At 39.2% G+C, this 22,037-nt stretch overlaps 1 protein-coding gene across 1 annotated transcript in view; it reads left to right on the top strand.

The window, feature by feature from the left end:
* Positions 1-22,037, top strand: part of LRP1B (LDL receptor related protein 1B) — a 1,292,938-nt gene that overhangs the window by 1,234,188 nt on the left and 36,713 nt on the right. The window contains exons 84-85 of the mRNA XM_074967293.1: positions 7,328-7,489; positions 19,929-20,103. Of these exons, the coding sequence (XP_074823394.1) occupies positions 7,328-7,489; positions 19,929-20,103 (337 nt within the window). The remainder of the gene's footprint in view (positions 1-7,327; positions 7,490-19,928; positions 20,104-22,037) is intronic.

The raw sequence follows: 22,037 nt of genomic DNA, 5'->3' as shown, positions 1-22,037 counted from the left end.
TATCTGCCACTCAATTTTCATGGACAGACAAGTGCATACATCTACATAGTCGTCTTTCCAAATATTTTCCTTAACAGCCTTTGACCAGTGGATACCAATCTGTTCCTGCAAAGTGTCTCCTGGCATCTCAGTTTTAAAAAGCACCTGTGTCCCGTGTGGTTTTCCCTGTAGAGAGAGGTGGATGGGATGCCTGATATCCGTTGGATATGGGGCATAGCCCCTCTTTTTCTGATGAAACCTCTGTTGGCTTGGGTGCACTGTCCTCTGCTATTGGAGGTGTTTCCTCACTCCCTGACACCCCTTTTTGGCTATCTGCCACCCTAGCTTATGGGCAGGCTTCTAGATTCCATATCCACCTTATTCCTTCACCCACAATAGCCCTCCTCCTGAGAAGGAATACCCCAGCCAGGGAAGTTCCCCAGCATTTTAGCAATGGAAAGGTGGTAGTTATGAGCCAATTCCTCCTATATATTTGTGGGGAGTACATCTATACCTACCCCAACGTAGTGTCTGATGGCTGCTGATGGCCCCCTGTGTCCTGCTTAGGGGCGTAGGTCATCTCCAGCTGCTGTGTCCCATCTCCTATCTTTTGCTTGAAGGGTAGCCTCTGCTGTTACTACCTTCACTGCTGCCTGGCCTCTAACTCTGGGCTCGGGACCGGGATAGGGGACAAATAGACTCTGCTCTGTTCACTGCTTCTGCCCTGCCTCTCCTCAGGCCGGGGGGTGGACTTGGCTGTAGTTGCAGTGCTGAAAGAAGCAATCCTGTAGTCTCCTCTACCAGGCATTTCTGGAGTTTGCTTAGATACTCCCTCCCACCCTCAAGAGCTTGAAATCGAGAGTTAATGAGGCCCAGTCAGCTCCCCTAATCCTCCCCACCTCCCAATAAGAGGCAGAGAAGCTCTTCCCCCAGGCACACTCCCACATACAATTTGAGATGCAAGGCGGGGCTGAGGTCCAGTATGTTTAGACATAAGCTTTTTCCCCTTCCCCCTCATGGAAATTGGCCATTCCTGTACTGACCCTGATATACTGCTGTCCCTGCCCCTCCCAAGGTGGAGAAGGGCAGAGGGAATTCAAACACACTTGCAGCTAATTCAGTTTACAATAAATGGTGTGTCATACTACAGTTGAAAAACAAAGCAGCATCCCTGCTGAGTCTTTAATTGTCACACACCCTCTTTTACAAACTACATTCCCTAGTTAGACTATCAACAGTAGCTCAGCATGGTAATATAACCCTTACCCATAATTAAGATATATTGTCATGTTATGATATATGAGGATGTGATTACGGACATACTGTAGTACTCTAATGTGTGTTAGTTTACACTATGTGTGTCCTTTAAGATTTCCAGAAAAATATTTGTGAATACTTCTAAGGGCAATAGTTTTCCCTTAGGTAGTATATACAGTGGGTTTGAATAGATTCACCATTACACTGCTCAGTAAAGGGGCTTCAAAGTGGTCAGAAATGTGACTTGCATGCATTTTAAAACACCTTCCCATTTCCAGACAGGTGTAAACAGGTCTTAGCATAACACAGAATCAGGCCCTAAAAATCTGTTTCTGTCTCAAAATAGTTTCAGCATTATTGGAGTTGGGCTCAAATAGTAACCCAAATGTATTCTAAATAAATAAATACAAATTCCTTCTTGATATTCTGATACTATAAATAAAATGAGTCTGGTTAAGGAAATGCTTTTCTAATGTGTGCATATAAATTCTGTTCTCTTTTACCACCAAATAATAATAATTTGATAACTGATTAAGTCAATTGCAAAGTGTTGTTCATTTTTTAAAAACATTATTGTGTTAAATTTTTGTTTGAGCATTATATGTTGTAGAACCTCATCTGCACACAAATGTTAATTTGTTAAACAAATCCCACTGGCAGTTCATGGATTTATTCATTGTTGGTTTACTTACAGTTAAGCCTTTTGGCAAATTCCTATGTGGACATTATATAACTAGAGTTGGGGCAGCTTTAATTAAAATTTATAAGTTTATGACAGTTGTATTGAACTACAATAATTGAACAAAGAAAATGTCATCAGTTAATTAAAAGCACCCATCTAAGAGATCTAATTAAAAGTTTGGATAATAGTAATGAATATTTTCCAGCAAACCAAATTAACAGGAATTTTTAAAAAAATAATTAACATTAACAGTAAAAGTCTAAGAAAAATACAATTGCTTTTCTCTTACAGAATAAAAGTACAAAATAAAATAATAGAGCAATAAGTGAGCTTATTAAAAACATTAACAAGGTTTCGGAAGATCACAAAATTAGATAAACCTGTATTCCTAGTATATTTACAGGAAGTAGAATTCTTGATTAGAGTAATTTGAAATAAACAGAAAATCAAATTGGTTATTCCTTGGCACAGGTAAAAGAAGAGTTGATGAAGCATTTATGCTGCTTTAAAAGCCTTCTAAATATCAGTCTTAATAGACTCAGAATTGCAGCGTAATCTGCCTTTTTTTAACCAATGTATGGAGCTTCTATTTGATGGAGACTTATAAGATGCAGGCCAGATTTTTGGCCCACGCTGAACAACTCATTTGTACTCCTCACTTGTCACAAAGAGACCAGAACCTTCCTTAAACAGAGAAGCTGGGGGTTATTAAAAATGGGATAATGCCCAACTGGCATTGAAGTAGTGTAGCTATCTCAAAATCATTATTTCTGTCCGCCATCAGTTGGGGAATGTTGGGGGTGAGATGGAGCATAACTGGAGTTCAGGGTGCTCTGTTGATCCATAGTTAGCACAATGGTCCTTAAGGAGCCACTGCAAACAGCATTGTTTAGAACAATCCCAAGACTGCTCTAATTTACCCCATGGGCCAAACTAGCCCCTGTCTTCCCCCAAGATTGAGAGAGTGCATACCTTGGTTTTACCAAAGGATCAAGCCCTAAATTTCAAATTACTAACTGTGTGTACTAAAAATTTCCCCAAGAAAACCTCCCTCCCCTGATGGGTCTTCAGTCTCATGAATGTGAATTATTGTGGACACACAAACTATAGATGTTGTTTATACCAGACAAGCTATCCTTTAACATACTATCTTTGAACTCTTTATATTAGACTGCACTCTTTTCTGTAAGAATGGTATCAAATGGGATAGAAAAATGAAAGACAGTGTGCATATTCCTATACACCCAGTGAATACAGTGAAACCTGCCAAGAGCAACCACTCATGGGAGTTAGCAAAAGTGGGCAGTTATAAGAGATGGTCTCTCTTCAGAGGTTTGCACACAAGAAAACGGTGGTGTTCCATGGCTTCTGCAAGTAGTGTCTTATGACAGGTGGTCTCTCTTCAGAGGTGGTCTCTAAGGGAGGTATTGCTCTATTTAAATTCCTGGTCCTGAGTCTACTATTGCCAGCGTGAACAAAGATGTAATCTCTGATAACATAGACATTCAACTAGATGATTTGAAATTTCAGGAAACAGAGTTTTTAGTTTAAAAAAATCAGAATGCATATAAAAATTCTTACCATTTCTCTCTGTAATTAAATGAAATAGTTCTATCAGCTGTTTACTTCACCTAATACACAAAGCAGTATCTTCAGGCTTTCCTTCCAAGAGAGTTCATTCAATATAACATACAAACTGTTTCTCAGGTATGTATTCAAATTGTTGACATACCCTGAGCCAACACAGGTGAATGTCCACTTTTAGACGAGTCCGTATTCTTAACTCTTCTCATATATAATCCATATTTTGAATTTAAGATGATGGCTAGATTGAGAAAAGACAATCTCATAGACACTAAAGGGGGAAAGTACTGACACATTTATTTTTGTAGATGAACAGGACAGTTTATTTGTTACAATATAGCAGTCTAAACCTTTACACGAGGATCTAAAATCTTCTATGTAATCTGATCACAACCCAAACTATAGATGTTGATCTCCCCCATCCACTTACATGGCTGACTATTCTTTCTGAGAAACATTTTATCTGAGTCCCACACACTTCCCATTCTCAAGTGGTTTGTTCGTATCCTGCTGCCACAAGATAACTACATGTGCCTCTGGCATCACATCTGCTTTACCTACCCTCAAAAGTTTTTTTATAAAATCAAAACAAGGTACACTCTAATTAGCTTACTAAAATGCTGTACAAAACATTTGTAAAATGCATAATAACTGGAATATATTTTCTCTGCTTGTTCCCCATTCCATCAGTTTTCATGTGTTAAAGATACTGTAAGACTCAATAGTCATTCATGTTTATTTTTCCATTTTTTACAAGGTAGTCTGACCTCAAGGACTAGCAACTTCCAACTATATTAAGCAAAATATAAATTTTCAGTTTTTAAGAATATATAAATACATTGTTGGTTCTTTATTTTAAGTTATTTTTATTTGTTTATATTTACAAGCAGTTAGTAGGCATAGAATCTGGGCAGAATTTATATTATTTAGATCAGGGTCAAACAAAATTCACTTCAAAATAGGGAATACATACTTTATGAACCCCCAAATCAATTGAACTATCTACCTTGAAAGAAGCAGCGATAGCGAATACCAGAGAACAGACTAAACACCAATAAATTTAGAAAGTGTCAATGTATTTTATTTTACCTTTAGAACACAAGTTGACACAAGACTGTTGTGTGATTATGATTTCCACCTTGATATGGTTGGGTGTGCATAAGGCAAACTTGTAAAAAATGTTCTCCATGCTATTATCTGATATCTCTGTTAATAATATATCATTCTTATATAGCATTTTTCATCAGTAGATCTCAAAGCGTTTTTTAAAGGATACCACTATTATCATAATCCCTATTTTACAAATAGGGCACAGAAAAATGATGTGACTTACCCCAACTCACATCATAGGCTAGTGGCTGAGCTGAGAGTAGAACCCAGATTTCCTGCATGCCAGGACACTGTTCTGTCCGCTAGACCACACTACCTCCTTGGTGTACAGTAGTATGGTGTGGTAACTATTATCGGCCATTTTATGAGTTTTAATAAAACAATCTGAGAAGTATTTTAAAATTTGAAGATGGAAGATGCTTTATAAGAGCTAAGCATTATTTTTAAAAATATTATTTTGGATGATAATTGATAATAATAAAATGATAATATTAATGAAAAATGAACAGCTCACATTTCTAGCTGACACATTAAATTAAATGACAAAAATAGGTTTTAGAATAAAGTAAAATAAATCTTCATATAACCGTCAAAAACTGGCCTATTTGTAAGCCTACTGTTGCACAGAAGAGAATAAAATTCTCCCATGAACAGGCAAAATACGCTTTCCTCATCACTTTTTAAAAAGAAGAAAGAGCTTGACAAGAAAACATAGGCTTCAAACTTTTAGATCTTATTTTGTCATTATTATTTTTTAATACTCTTATGTACCAGACAACAATGATTTAACTCAAAACTGTCTGAAACCATTAACCCAGTGGCAAGAATCCAAATACAAAACATACAAGAGTACAACTCTGAGTCATTTGCTAAAAAAAAAAAAAAATTGCATGTCAGCATCTGAATTCAATATCGTTGATTTGGTGCTTAGAGAACAAGAGACATATTTTGATGAATAAGTAGGTTACTGCATATTCAACCAAGTTGGAGCTATTTTAAGTTGATGGTTTCATTCCTACAGAACAAGTTATAGGAAGAGATTGGCTGATTGAGCACTAATCTCATGGGAACAATGTACAAACATTTCAACTTAGCATTCACTAAAACAGCAAAAGAGAATTTTGAAAAAGGAATAGGAAAGAAGTGAAGGGAAGAATGCAGAGGGGGAGAAGAGGTAATAGGAGAGGAGAGGGAAGAAGGAAAATATAAATAAGGCTTAGTCCTATCTGCCAGAGAAGAGAATTTGACCACTTTTCTTTCATCAAAGATATTTTAAGGGATCTTTTTGTTTCAGGTGAACCACAGTCTCTGTTACTTCCCAGTACTGTACATTTATCTGCCCCAAGACCTTCTGGGTCACCACCTCTACATTTCTCATTGAGACCTCCTGCTTCACCAACACTGATCATTGAGGGCAAACAATTATCACCTCCCTTAGAATATGTTGAGGATGATTCTTCCAACTGTCATATATTGGTTCAGAGATCTCCTGTCTACTCTATGAGATACTACTCTCCTACCTATGCTGAGAGAAAGCCTTGTGGGGTGAAACAATCTCAATCTCCATCCATTCGGTGTGACCAAAGATGGCTCCTTTTATGCCCTATGGGCCCCCCCAGTGGCCTTATTGGGATCCCAGAGCCCTCTGTTGCCAGCAGTTCTTGAGGGCCTCAGTCCATCTCCCAGAGAGCATAGGGAGAACCATTCTTCTGAACCATCACTCCCTCCTCCTCTACCTGAGCTTTTAGATGAGACCTTTGAGGAGCAGGAGGCAAGGGCTGACAAAAAGGTAAAACAAACATTTCTTTCTCATCACCAGATGAGGCTATAATGGACCCACCACCTTCCATTGCAGATGATGTTAGGCAGTTTCAGGCGCTGATGAAAAACATTGCAGATATGCTTTTAACTTCCTTTAGAGGAGATCCAGGATTCTCATGATAAACTCCTGGACATTGTACATTCTTCAGCTTCTGCATGTATGGCCTTCCTGTGAATGAGGCTTTGCTAGAGTCTGCTGAGACTATCTGGCACACTCCAGGTACAACACCCCCGACTTGTAAATGTGCTAACAAAAATACTGTGTTCTAGGCAAGGACTTGGAATTTTATATTCATACCTGTCACTGAATTGCTAGGTAGTAGAAGTGTTAATGAGCATGGTAGTAAATTCCATATTCAATCTATCCCTTACAACAAAGGCAAGAAGCAACTCGATTGCTTTGGCAATAAGAGTTACTCCTCAGCAACTTTACAATTCACAATCACTAATCACCAAACGATGTGAAAACACGTCTACATTAACTACAATAAACTTAACAGCTTTATTAAACATTTACCATATAAACCATAGAAATCACCATAATATTATCTTTAAATGTAATGTGACTTTCCAATGACATGGTAGATGGTCAAATATTTTTGGATAAGAGGATCTGCAAAAATATGGGGACATCACTTAGGTGTGATCTTTGGAGCATCTGCTTCATTTATTGTTGTGCTTTTTTCTACTAGAATTCTGGAGCCAAATTGCATTTCTTTATAACAGCACAAATTAATGAAAGGTGTTGGTGGTGTCTAGCAAAAAATACTTGTTGGGGTTAAAAATCAAAACTTTTACTATTCTCAGAAATGTATGTTTATATTAAAAGTACTGACTTTAAGTTTAATGCATATTTATTTTTACCATAAAAATAGTTGTCTTTATTTTGAATAGGGAGGCCTACATGCAGCTGTGCGCTGGGTTTTACAGGACCAAACTGCAATCAAACAGTTTGTGATCATTTTTGTCAAAATGGAGGAACCTGCAGTGTCACTGCTGGAAATCAACCCTATTGTCACTGCCTGACTGAGTACACTGGAGACAGATGTCAATATTGTAAGTAATACTCCATGTGCCAGGGAACTCTGCAGCACATTGAAAGTTTTATAAAATTGAAATTTAAAGTGAGTAGTTGGCTGAGTGAGTTTTCCTGTTCCTGCAACCCCCTGTAAACCTCAATCCAAAGTTTGTTTGATCACAAGTAAAATGAATTTGGTAGACTAAACCCACCCCACTGAACACTTAACTAGAGAAACTAACTGCACAACTGGCAGAAGCATTGGCATAGAAAGGGGCATTATAAGTCATGATTAAGGTCTGTGGCTTTTTACATTGGCATAGGTCTAAAATTCACATTTTTTATAGTAAGTATAATAAACAGCATAAATTAATGGTTTTGATATTTCCCTCTTGTGGGTATTGTGTATAACCGAGAATTGTGGTTATAGGTCTAATGCAAAAATTATTAATATATAAAAACCCTAGATATAGGCATATAACCTGTAATTAAGATTACAATATTTATTATTTTCCCAATATGTATTTATTATGGCATGGAGTATTTTCTCAGTATGAATTTCTTATACATTTGTGAATGGCACTGCACAGTAGAACAACCTGCTTTGCCATGTCAATAATACCACCATCCTCCCTATCACTTACACTGCTAGGATGTTATCTTTGACTCCTTTTCCTTAGTCCTCTATATCCAGGTTCGGTCCGAACCCCTGGTACTTCTTCCTTCACAACATCTCACCATTTTTTTATGTCCACATGGCCAACGTTTTGTCCAATTATTGGTAATCTTCTGTCTTGATTACTGTCATCTATTCCTGTCTACACTCCCTGATATGCACATTGGTCTATCCTACCCGCCTAAACCATGACTGTCAAAGTTATCTTTTTCACATGGTGATATATCACTATCCCTCCTCCCACCTTCAATTTGTAAAGATCGCTAGGCTTGAATTATCTCAGAAAATTTGCAAAGAGAAGTGAGTATTTTAGAAATCCTCAAGATATCGTTTGTAAACTAGCATGTGTGGAACTATTTCTTTTCTGAAAGGAAATACTTTTTATCTACCATCATTACCTGTCACCCATAAAAGGGAGCTCTCGTAACATTTATCGTGGCTTCACGAGAAGTTAGATGTGGTTACAGAAGATGGTTTCCTTCCTTTTTGAAAATGTAATGGGTTTCTCTGTCTTAATCTATTAGAACAGTAAATATTCTGCTGAAATGCTGTAGTATTATGTAAAGGCTGGGAAGAAAGATTGGCCTACATCTGCCCTTTTATTTTTTTAAAAGACGTGAATAGATTTAAAGATTTTCTGTGTGAGAATCTTACATAAATGTACTGACTGAAGTAGCTCTTGCCACTGGTGGAAGATTGATTCTGCATTTTTAAATTTTCACAGAATACCTAGGTAAAGCTACCAAATATTTATGTCACCTTTAGACTTTCTAGGAGAAATCATTTTTGTTAGTGGAAACATGACGATAGCCATGCCCCTGTTTATAGCTTATCTGTGTGTTGTTCTTTTGAAATGTGTGCCCTGATAGAATCTCATTCCAATGCTTCATCAATAATAGCATTTTCAAAACATTGCTAATAACTCTTGCTGTGAGCATTAGAATAACTTATTTCACAGCCAGCTGCAGAATTCTGGAATTGGAGATGGCACAACCTCTTAAAATCAACATAGTTTCCCCTAAATAAATAAGATTTTTGATACAGCACTTTATATAAGAGATGTAGACCTGTTATGAGGCTATGTATAGATTGTAATAACATATTTATGGAGATAGTCATTTGCCCTTTTTTGCCTGTCCTATGAAGTAGATAAAAATGCTGGATTTGAACAAAACCAAGAGGAAGTTAGGTATTGTAAAAGTCTGTTTCACAACTCTTTACCAGATACTAAAAATGTTTTGTTTACCAGTGAACGGTCTGTCAAGCAAGGAAAAGGTTAGTAGGTATCTTAAATAGGATTTGTATTGAAATAAATGGAATGTATTTCCAGTTGGGAGACTATGAAATAAATTTAAGCCTTTGAATGCAAAAACAGAAGTAATTGTGATTCTAGCCTACTTGTTATTAAACAAACTGCATGGATTCACAAATAACTATCTGCAAATACAACTGGGTATTTGAAAACAATATAGTACATAAATCATGCACAGACAGACACACAGATTAAGAAAAAAATATTTACTTGAGGTTTACCCCAAACCAAACAAATTGTTTCTAGTTGAATGCTTCTGCAAATATCATTTTAAAAAGAGAATTAATTTAAATGTAAATGTAGGGGTACTTTTTAAACAGCATGTTTATTATCAGATTCGGATTGTCTGCTGACACTGTTTGGAATAACAGCATAATTCAAAGAGGTTTAAATGCATTAAGGCTTTTGTTTGTATAAGACTTCTTTCTTTTTTTCTTTTAAGGAGCTTCCAATATTTGTAGAGTGCTTTGTAATGGCCAACAGTTGTTTGATACAGATTGCACTGGTATTTGGTTTATAGTTAATAATTTAAACATATATGCAAGGTTTGTTTTTCACTTGTATGTGATATTTGCTTGTCTGGATGCTGAAACAGATTATTACAACTTCATTATAATAAAGATCAATTGTCTGTAAAGCACATTAGTTTTTGCCTTCTCATGGTAACGTGGATGGTACAAATTAACATAAAAAGAAATATGCCCGTATGGACCCCGGGCCTCCAAGCAGCAAATATTACACAGGTGTTTTATGACAGGGCTATAAAGTTTACGTGCCCAATTTCTTTCATGCTTTTATTATTATTATATTCCCTTATTTGTTCTCATACTTATTTTCTTCTGGATGTCTAACCCAATGTACTGCCATAGGTTCTTGTTAGGGCAGATATTCTGAACCTGTGTTCTCATGTGAGATTATCTGGACGCTGGTAAAATGCATATAAGTACATGAATGTAGAAGTTATGGCATTTTATGAAATATACATAGAACTCACCAGCTTACACAGCATGACATTATCCTGATGCTTACATTCCATAGAACCTAAAGTTTATACAGTCACTGTAGTCTGCATATTTGTGTTCATCTCCTTGAAAAAAATTCCTTATTTAAAATTCCTTCAGTGGCACATGTGGAATAATTAAGCTGTTCAAGTTCATCTCTTGAAACAGTCAAATGGAGAAAAGGTCTGACCCATTTCAAGTATGCAGAAATGAATATAGCACTCTTGCAATAATTTCATTTCCCTGAAACTGACAATCCTTTCCTTCAGAAAAGTTGAGTCAATTAACAGAGTTTATTATAATTCAGTCTGTAAAAAACACCTAATTTTTGTGTTAGGTAATATAATCCTCTGGTATTTGTGTTTTTGTTTGCTTCAGCCTCACTGCATAGGAAGAGCTGGCCTTGTATCTTGTGGCTTTTATGTCCAAGTGCAGGACACATCTCTTTACTTTAGCTTTCAAAAGAAGACAGAATTTTTAACAATCACAATACTTAACTAAATGAACTACTAATCTATATCTTAGGATGGAACTTGGTTTTGTGTTTTGAAAGCCTCTCAGATACCACAGTGATGAGCACCATATGCATTCAGTCTGATTAGCCAGTTGGAGATGCAACTGACTGTCTAACTATAATCCAACATTCCTCCACACTGTGCCTTTTGCAAAGCTAAATAAGAATTTGATTATTTTTACAGAGGATTTTAAAATTATTACAGGTCACTTTTTAGACCAACCTATTCTTCATCTTGTATTGCCAGATTATCATTATATTTGCTTACTCTGGTTTTGGGACTATATAGTATCTGGAATCCAACAAATTGGGTGATACTTTTCTCTAATACAGGTGGACCAGAATGTTGGCCTCAGTAAGGATGATTTGCCACTATACTTCAATGCCGCAAAACAGCCCTAAACTCGCCTTAGTGTCCCGCTGTGGATTCCCTGGCTCACCACAGCCCCTACATCCCATCATAAACTCTGGTGTGGGTAGGAGATATGTTGAGAAGAGGTGTTACTGGAGCATGCTCTGCTTCAGTGATCTCTAGTTGTCACAAAGGTCCATAGGGGCTGTTGCAGGCAACCTAAGTTTGAAGAGCCTGGTGGCTACTGTAATTTACAATGGAGGCCAAGCCATCTCACCACAGCCCAAGGACATGGGAAATAGCAAATGTGACATGGAGGTAACCCCCTTTTGGGTCCTGCACTGAGCAGCTCTACTCGACCTGTGGAACAGGACTGCTACCTCTCTAAACTTGGTTACTTCCTCACAGTGCACAATCTTATAAATAATAAAGCACAGAAGATGCTGGAACAGGGGCCAGTTGTACTCTGGTAGCTTTCACTATTATACATAAACATTGGAGTTTTAATGTATTTTTGCTTCAAGGTCCTCACTAAAATATTTCTATAAATAGGGAGTCTTTTTCTTAGATGCTAATACCTTTCCGGATATAGTATATTGGAAGCAATTAAGGCGTTTCAGAAGAAGACTAGCATGGGCATCAAATAGAAAGAATCAACAATCTAAACTGACTGAATTTCCAGACAAAAAATTCTGAATATAGGATAGGATATGCTACATTGCTATCTCCAGAATAATTCCAGGAACTTATAAATTCTCTATATTTTAACTCACAAATCAAGCTGAATCTGCCTGGTTTAGGCTTTTACAGTTATAATGGTAATCAGGCAGGGCGGGGGTAAAGGGGGTTTGTTAGTTGACTGCCTTAAACAGAAATCTAGGGCAATCCAGATTGTTGCAGTTCAAGACTCAGAGCTCTTGCTCCAGGTAGTTTGAAAGCTTGTCTCTTTCACCGACAGGAGTTGGGCCAATAAAATATATTTATCACCCATCTTGTTTCTCCTGGGACTACAACACAGCAAACAGAGATAAAATTTTAAAATACCTTGTATACAGGTATTCAGCCCATTCTGTTGCAGTGATTGGATGTTTAGATTCTATCTACCTTTCTCAAATAGCAGGAACAATATGATTTTTTTAAAGTTATTTAGCTCCTGGAGAAAAGGCTGCTATTAAAAATAATTCAGGAAAGCCCTTGGGCTCTGTTGGTTTTTCTGTCAATTTTTGTTAATGTGACAAAGCTCTGTCCTTGCCTCCATGGATCCCGCGTTTCCTGGTGGATTTCGCGAGCCTCAGAGGCTCACTGTGACCCTCCACATAATCCTTCTCTCTCTAGAGACAAGGGTCACAGTCTACTGAGCCATTTTCATCATAAGCCAGCGGGGGAGGTGAGGAGAAGTTATCCTTCCTTGTACAGTCTCTGTTGTCTCCCAGTCTCAGTGATTAATCAGGGGGCAAAGTGGGGCTGGGGGAACCCGGGCTCACCCTCTACTCCAGGCTCCAGCCCAGGGACCCTAATAGTATCAGCTATGGTAGCTGACCTTTTAGAAACATGACATGTACAATTCCCTGGGCTACTTCCCGCACAACAGCCCTCACTCCCTCAAGCTCCAATTCACCCTTTCCTCAGGGCCTCCTTCCCTGTGCCTGATGTGGTTTGTACTACTCAGTCTCTCCAACAGCGCAACTTCCTCCCACAGCTCCTGACATGCACACCCACCTGACTAACTGGGAGGCTTTTAACTAGTTTCAGCCAGCCCCTGATTGGCTTTGGGTGTCCCAATCAACCTAGCATTCTCCCTGCCTTCTGGAAAGTTCTTAATTGGCCCCGGGTGTCTTAATTGACCTGGAGCAGCTGCCATTTCACTTATCCTGGTACCAGGGATTTGTTTAGCCTGGAGCTAATATATCTATCTCCCACTACTATTCTATAGCCATCTGGCCTTGCCCCGTCACAGTTAAACATACAATTTTTTGGTTCACTATCCATTATGTATTCAACTATTGATGCAAATGTGCCCAATGCAATCAAAAATGGAATGGAATGGAATCTTTTGGCCATCGGTTGGGATGCACCTGTGCCCTGATTGTCCTGTCTCCACATCCCACCTCTCAAAGACATAAAAAGCAGAGTGGGGCCAAGCATCGTTCTGTGAGTTCTATCTTTTATGCACTTGTGAACTTAAAACATTATTCCCTTAGATTAGTTGAGTGTTTAGAAAAAAAATTCCTACTTTAACTTTTGTTATCTTGTACCAAGTTTCTTTAGTCCTCATGGCTGAACAGAGATCACTAGAGTTTAAGTATTGACCGTTCTGTGAAGTGGCTATATGTCTCAATGATGATTGCACAAGTTGTTTAGTTTGCTTTTTTGAGGCACACATCACAGACAAATGTTCAGTTTGTCATTCATTTTCTAAAACAAACACAAAAAATGAGAGAGACTTGACTGAAATGTTTTCCTCTGCACAAATCCATGAGGTCAGCTTCTGATCCAGGCAAAGAAGATCCACGCAGATCTGAACAATCCTCTTCCAGAAGTAATCTGGTGAGCACTGGCTCTATGGTCAGTTCCAGGCCTCCTACCACTTCAAAGCACTCCTCTAGGTTCCTGCTTCCAAATTCTCCTCATTGGCTAATAGAGGTAGGAGTTCATACCGCTTTTCTAAAGAGCGCACACATAGATTGTCACCTGAGCTACCTAGGAAGAAAAAGAGGCAAATAGCAATTTGTTATCTCTTCCTACCCATCTCTCTCTTTTCACCTAAGAAGACAAAGGAAACAGCCGTTGGACTTTAGGAGCAGATCCTGGCCTGAGAGTTTGGTCAGCATTGTTACTGAAACATGTAGTAATGGACTTCACTTTGAACCAAGTCTAGTTTGTTAAGTTTAGAAAGTGTTTTATCTTTATTTTTCTTGAAACCATTTGTGACTTTAATCCTCATTATTTGTACTCACTTAAAATCTGTCTCTTTGTAGTTAAATAAACTTGCTTTATTCTTTAATTCACAATTAATTCAGTGTTGTGAATTGTTTGGAAACTCCATTCAAGGTAAGTTGATCCTCTTAGAGGGGCGGTGGACCTAATATACCTGGACTGTCCAGGACAGTGCAAAATGTACGTTTGGGGGGAGAATTTGGAACAGTGAGTGTGTTAGGGTTAAAAAAAAAAAACAACCTCTAAGGAAGGAGCGTCCACCACCTCCCTAGGTTTTTAAAAAAAGAAAAACAAGAAAAATCAATTAATTGGCACCAGATGCAAAAGAGACATCTGGCATATAAAGTTTTTGTGCAACACCAGTCACACTTTTCTACACAAAACCATATTTTACAATGACAGTACTAACCCATTCCAGTGCTTCACCACCCTCCTAGTGAAAAAGTTTTTTCCTAATATTCAACCTAAACCTCCCCCACTGCAACTTGAGACCATTACTCATTGTTCTGTCATCTGCTACCACTGAGAACAGTCTAGATCCATCCTCTTTGGAACCCTCTTTCAGGTAGTTAAAAGCAGCTATTAAATCTCCCCTCAATCTTCTCTTCCACAGACTAAATAATCCCAGTTCCCTCAGCCTCTCCCCATAAATCATGTGCTCCAGCCCCCTAATAATTTGTGTTGCCCTCCGCTGGACTCTTTCCAATTTTTCCACATCCTTCTTGTAGTGTGGGGCTCAAAACTGGACACAGTACTCCAGATGAGGCCTCACCAATGCCAAATAGAGGGGAATGATCACGTCCCCCAATCTGCTGGCAATGCTCCTACTTATACAGCCCAAAATGCTATTAGCCTTCTTGGCAACAAGGACACACTGTTGACTCATATCCAGCTTCTCATCCACTGTAACTCCCAGGTCCTTTTCTGCAGGACTGCTGCCTAGCCACTCGGTCCCTAGTCTGTAGCAGTGCATGGGATTCTTCCATCCTAAGTGCAGGACTCTGCACTTGTCCTTGTTGAACCTCATCAGATTTCTTTTGGCCCAATCATCCAATTTGTCTAGGTCCCTCTGTATCCTATCCCTACCCTCTACTGCCCCTCCCAGCTTAGTGTCATCTGCAAACTTCACCATCCTCGAGATAATCAATGATTAGTTGGGGATTGGTCCTGCTTTGATCAGGGGGTTGGACTAGATGACCTCCTGAGGTCCAACCCTGATATTCCAACCCTGATATTCTATGATTCTGTAATTGGGGTAGCCCTGCAAGTAGTAACAAAGGCCGCTGAAAGCCAGAGACACTCAGGATGTGACTTAAATGCTGTTATTGAGGAGCCTAGGTTGGGTGCTACAGCAGCAAAGCATTGTGAGGCACCCCAAGTTGCAGGGCAAGTGGTGACACAGCCCCTCACTGTCTGGATTGCACCCCCGAGTGTCATACAAGTATGTCATTACCTCTGTCTACTCTGGTGCTAACAGTTTCTAACTTGCTGTTGATCGTACTAACCTTTTTGACACTGAGATTCAGGATACCAAGGCATCTGATGATATCCTGTCTCCCAAACTCTCTGCTGTTATTTCCTGTTGTGGAGATATACCAATCGGCACCAGCCACCAATAGTACCTTGGAACCAGTACATCTTTGGTACAGACGGGACTTCCCTAGATAATATCCTGGGACCCCTGCTAAGTCTGTTCCACAGAATGAAGAGGAATGTTCTTTATCCTCTTCTACCTCAGGGGAGAGTCGCTCTCCTACTCCTGAAGACCTCAGACATCTGACCTCTCTGCTTCTGACAGGGATTCCAGAGTTTGAGGCTACCAAAATAGACACAGAGACTATAGATCTTACCCGGTATCCTTCACCCTGGCCTTCCACCAGTCTCTAAGAAAGCAGATAAAAGGTACCAGATACTCTGTCATAACCCCAGGTTTCGTATGCCCCAGGCTCATGTAACAGTTGCCAACATAAAGCTTTGCATATGGAAATTTTATCTGTTGTCACCTGTCATTCTGCTCCCTTATTCCAAGGACCCTCTCCCCAGGAGTGGGGTTACTCACTGATAATTATTGTAGGTGCTCTTTGAAGGCCACTGAAGGAAAACCCAGACACCACAGCTCCACTCCAGACTTGGTTAATAAATTCTTATGTTATTAATTACAAGTTAACTCATGAATGAACTCAGGTACTATTCACCTACAGGTGCCCTGTTTATCCTCTCTTGTACAGGAAATTTTTATTTCAGAACCAAGTTCAAACTCTCTTCTCAGAAGCTTCTGGTTCCTGCATCCTCCTTTGTCTCAGTGCCATTTTCCCTGAAATAAAAGTACCTGATGGATTAGTTTCTGTTGTCTTGAGAAGCATCAACCCACCTCCAGTGGTCCTTACCAAACTGCAGGAATTTGACCAAACATTCCATGATGGCTCCCGGCAACCAAGTGGGCCTTTACAGAGGCCTCATATATTAAACTGTCTCCTATCCAACTGCAGGTTTTATTTGCAAAAACCATATACTATGACAGGGTCGGGCCAGATGGCTACAGGGGAGTGATCCTATTGAGAACCAGGAAGTGGCTGTGGGAGCCCACCCACTGCTAAAGGGATCCCCCCCCCCGCAGCCTAAGGGGAGGATCCACAGGACCTGGAAACCAAATGATTCCGGGGAACAACTAATGAAATAACAGGGACAGGAGTGCTGTCAAAGGGTCAAACAAAGGGAACCTGATGGGGAGAGTGATAGAAGGCAGATATATTAGCCCCAGGTTAAGCAGGTCCCTTTTTCCTGGGTAAGGTAACAGGGGTGGTTCCAGAACAATCAGGAACTTGCTGGAACCAATTAAGACAGGCAGGCTAATCAGGGTACCCGGTTTAAAAAGGACCTCACTTCAGTCAGTGAGGGGCGCACAAGGAGCTGAGAGTGAGAGGGCGTGCTGCTGGAGGACTGAGGAATACAAACGCTATCTGGCATCAGGAGGAAGGTCCTGTGGAGAGGATAAAGAAGGTGTTGGGAGGAGGCCATGGGGAAGTAGCCCAGGGAGTTGTAGCTGTCACACAGGTGTTACACGAAACACTGTAGACAGATGTGATCCACAGGGCCCTGGGCTGGAACCCAGAGTAGAGGGTGGGCCCAGGTTCCCCCCATCCTCCCAACTCCCTATTGGATACAGGAGGAGTTGACCTGGACTGTGGGTCCCACCAGAGGGGAAGGTCCCTGGTCTGTCTCTCGACCCACTAGGTGGACCAGCAGAGACTGTGGGGATTGTTCTCCTTCCTTTTCCCCATGCTTTCCAGTGATGAGGTTAGCTGAGTGAATGGCAGGTTTGAGACACTAGCAAAAGTGGCCAAACTGAGGGCTGCCATGAATCTCTGAGGCAAGCAAATCCACCAATAATTGCAGGACCCATTAAGGCAGAGGAGGAACTTTGTCACAATACATAAAATAACATCAGTTCAACACATTATTTAACATTCTCCACATACCCCCTGCAGAGCTTCTGTACTCATCTCACACCTTAATCATTTGTGGTTAATATGGCCCAAGAACTGACAAATGAGCAGCAGTATTCCAAAGCAAGACCTAAGGAAAAGGAGTCAAAGCATCTGGATCACATTGGGATTTACTCATCCTTCAGCTCAGAACTGCCAACGACCAAGCACTTTATTCCAAGTGTGACTTCTTTAATTGGCAAAAGGTTTTGAACTTTGTTGACAAGTTACCACAGGAGTCTAGAGATGAGTTGAGATCTCTAATAGCTGAGACTCAGTTAGTGCAGACCTTTCTGCTGGCTGCAACTGATGTCTCAGACACTGCAGCAAGATCAATGGCAGTGGCTATGACTATGAAATGAGCATCATGGTTGCAATCCTCTGGGATCTTTGGGGAAGCACAGACTATAATGGAAAATCTCTCTTTCAAGGGTTCTGATCTATTTAGCAGCAATATTGATGACACTTCACGCACATCGAAGGGCTACAGGGCCATGCTTAGGTCCTTTGGGGTGACCTGGAAGGAACCTGGAAGGAAATAGGGAAAACATCAGACCTACCCAGGCATCTGTCTTCTTCCTCTTACTATACAGCACACCAAAGACCACCAGAGCCACTGAGAAAGAAACAAAAATTCCATAGGTGAAGGCCCTTGACATCTTCCTCAGCAGCACTGAGATCTACATCCCCTCAAGACAGCCAGTTTGATGGTTGTGTTGAGAGCCCCCTAGGTACACTCTTGAAGGAACTATACCCTCTCCAGGTCCTACCTCCCCTCCACACCCACCTTTCCAGTCCCTTTGCAGGGAGTCCTCTAATGACAGACTGTTGCAACAAGTGGTGGGGTCACTTCTCATCTCTCACAGTGGTAGATGTTCCTTTTCAGTACAGGAAGAGAGGTTTTTATTTCTGTTACTTCTTAATTCCCAAGGGGAAAAGGAGGATAGTGATCAATTACAGTCTTGAGGAAACTCATTACATTCATTCATTGATTCAAATTCCAAATTGTAGCCCTCGCCTCAACAATCCCACACATAAAACCACAAGATTGGTTTGCTGTTCTCAAATTCCAAGACATCTATTTTCATATATTGGACCATCTAGAACACAAAAAATACCTAAGATTTCGAGTGAGGACCTCACAGTTTATCAGCAGTTGTCCAGTGCTTATGTCCCCTTTGACCAGTTCTTTACTCACCCTACAATTCTTGTACTAATCCTATATTCTCCAGTTTAACTAATAATTCCACATGTGGCATTATCAAATGCATTAAAAGTCCAGATACATTAGTTCTACGCCATTTCCCTTGTCATAATATTATCAAAGAAATATATCAGTTTAGTATTGCATGGTCTACCTTTGGTAAATCCATGTTACATTTCATTCTCCATTTACCCCCATGTCCTTAACTTTTCTGTCCTTCAAAATTTGCTCTACAACTTGCATACTGTTGAGGTCACACTAACAGGTCTGTAGTTGCCTGGATCACTTTTTCCCCTTTCTTAAATAAAGGTACTATGTTTGCTATTCTCCAGTTATATGGTACTGCCCCCAATTTGATAGATTTATTAAGAAACATTGCTACCAGATTTGCAGTTTCATGTGCTGTTTCTATCAATATATTGGGATGGAAATTACTCAATCACTGCCCCATTACTACCAATTTGAGCTCATTAAGCTCTTTGAGTTTTGCTCTCATCTCGGATGCGGTAATTTCCATTTGTATTCACTCATTCCCATTAGCCATTATGTCTGTGCCCCGTGTTCTACATTATCATCCTTACTAAAAACTGAGACAACATATTCATTTAGTTGTTGGGCCATATCTAGATTATCTTTAATCCTGGTGGCCCATCAGCTCCATTTCTTTTCTTGTTCTCTTTTTATTTATACGACTAAAAAACCTTTTGCATTTGTTTTAGTTTCTCTTGCAAGATCTAACTCAGCTTGACTTTTGGCAATACTCACTGTATTCCTATACTTCCTGAGCTCCAAGATTTAGCATTCTTTGTTGATTAATCCCTTTGTCTATTCCTTGAAGGCTCTCTACATGTTATTAATATTATTTGTGAGGTGGTTAAGCATCCATTTGGGACTGGAGCCCTTCCCTCCAAGTTTTTTCCTCTTACTTGGGATGCAAATATATTATTATTATTATTAAAATAATTTTCATTAATACCTTTTAATGTTTCTTTGCAGATGTATGCCACCATTATTGTGTGAATTCTGAATCTTGTACCATTGCTGATGATGGAAGTGTAGAATGTGTCTGTCCTGTACAATATGAGGGTCCAAAATGTGAAGTAGACAAGTGTGTAAGATGCCATGGTGGGCACTGCATAATAAACCAGGACAGTGATGACATAATATGCAAGTAAGTGTTTTTGTTAGATTTAAAGTGATATATTATATACATAGATGAATTAATAGTTAAAATGCAATAATCAGTAAATCATTATACTTGATAGTGTACAACAGAATTGTACCACATGAATGGTGGGTTACAAGATGGTGTAAACATGGTATCATCATTAGCTCATAAGTAGCCAGGCAGAGTCCTTTGTTTTTTGGTGGAATTTGAGGATCCAAGCTTTGAATATGACAGGTGGGATGGAATGATAACCTGCACAACTTCAAGGAGAACATAACCTCAACCGAAACTAAGAATTACATTTTACTCCACATTCTCAGTAAGTAGAAAACATGACTGTGCCATGGAAGCAGAGGTTATATATTATTCTGAACATTTTTGAAAGTAAAGACAGACATAATTTCTTAGATTATCAGTAACCTGCACAGAAGTCCTTGCTTATGAGTATAATAAATAGGAAGTATGTGATGGTGTGGGATGCCATAAAGCTTTTTATTGTTGCAGGTTTGGGACAACCACGTTTCTCATAAGAGGAAAAAAACGCTAGAAAATTGTATATGTTATCCCCAATAAATAGAAATAAAACATTGCAGTGCTCCATGCCATCACAAATTTTGTGCCAATTTTTGCCACATTTTTTGTCCTTTTTGGGTCTCCTTATTCTTTTACTACTTTGAAATATATGAATTGCTATGGAAACAGTTACATCATTGGCTTTGCAGAGTTCAGTGATATTCACATGTGCAAGTGAAGGCAATTTATATTTAATGGCTTGAATTTTATATCATACATTTTGAAATACAGGAGGTTGTAATAAATCTTTATATATCCTACATAAGAGAGATACATAAGAAATAAAACACAGAAGGTATCGTACATAATTATTTAGCAATTATAGAATTCTTTGTATTGTTTTTAAGCTATAAGTCCAAGAGCTAATTATCTTTACCCACATAAGACATGGAAGAATTGGCCTGAAAAGCATAGCTTGCTGTGTTGCTACTAATCTCAGCATTCTTTAACTAATTGTTTAATCACAGAATCATAGAAATGTAGGACTGGACTGGATCTCAATAGGTGGTCTAGTCCAATCCCCTGCACTGAGGCAGGACTAAGTATTATCTAGACTATCCCTGACAGGTGTTTCTCTAACCTATTCTTAAAAAACCTTCAATGATGGAGATTCCACAATCTCCCTAGGTAATTTGTTCCAGTGCTTAACTACCCTTACAGTTAGGAAGTTTTTCCTAATGTCTTACTTATATCTCCCTTGCTGCAATTTAAGTCCATTACTTCTTGTCCTGCCCTCAATGAATAAGGAGAATATTTTATCTCCTCCCCTTTATAATAACCTTTTATGTACTTGAAGACTGTTATCATGTCCCCTCTGTCTTCTCTTCTCTAGACCAAACAAACCCAGGTTTTTCAATCTTTCCTCGTAGGTCATGGTTTCTAGACCTTTACTCATTCTTCTTGCTCTCCTCTGCGCTTTCCACAATTTGTCCACATCTTTCCCAAGTTGTGGTGCCCAAAACACAATACTTAAATTGAAGCTTTATCAGTGCTGAGAAGAGTGAAATAATTATTTCTTGTGTCTTGTTTATAACACTCTTGCTAATACATCCCAGAATGATGTTCACTTTTTTTACTTCAGTATTACATAGTTGACTCATTTTAGGTTGGGATTCACTATAACCCCTAGATCCTTTTCTGCAGTACTCCTTCCTAACCAGTCATTTCCCAGTTTGTATTTGTGCAACTGGTTTTTCCTTCCTAAGTGTAGTAATTTGCATTTGTCCTTATTGAATTTCATCATATATTTTTCAAACCATTTCTCGCATTTGTCAAGGTCATTTTGAATTCTAATCCTGTCTTCCAAAATGCTTGTAACCCCTCCCCATTTGGTATCATCTGTAGCATTTATAAAAGTACTCTCT

This window comes from Natator depressus, chromosome 11 (genome assembly GCF_965152275.1).
Source record: "Natator depressus isolate rNatDep1 chromosome 11, rNatDep2.hap1, whole genome shotgun sequence".
Classification (NCBI taxonomy): domain Eukaryota; kingdom Metazoa; phylum Chordata; order Testudines; family Cheloniidae; genus Natator; species Natator depressus.
This window is presented reverse-complemented; position numbering and strand designations above follow the sequence as displayed.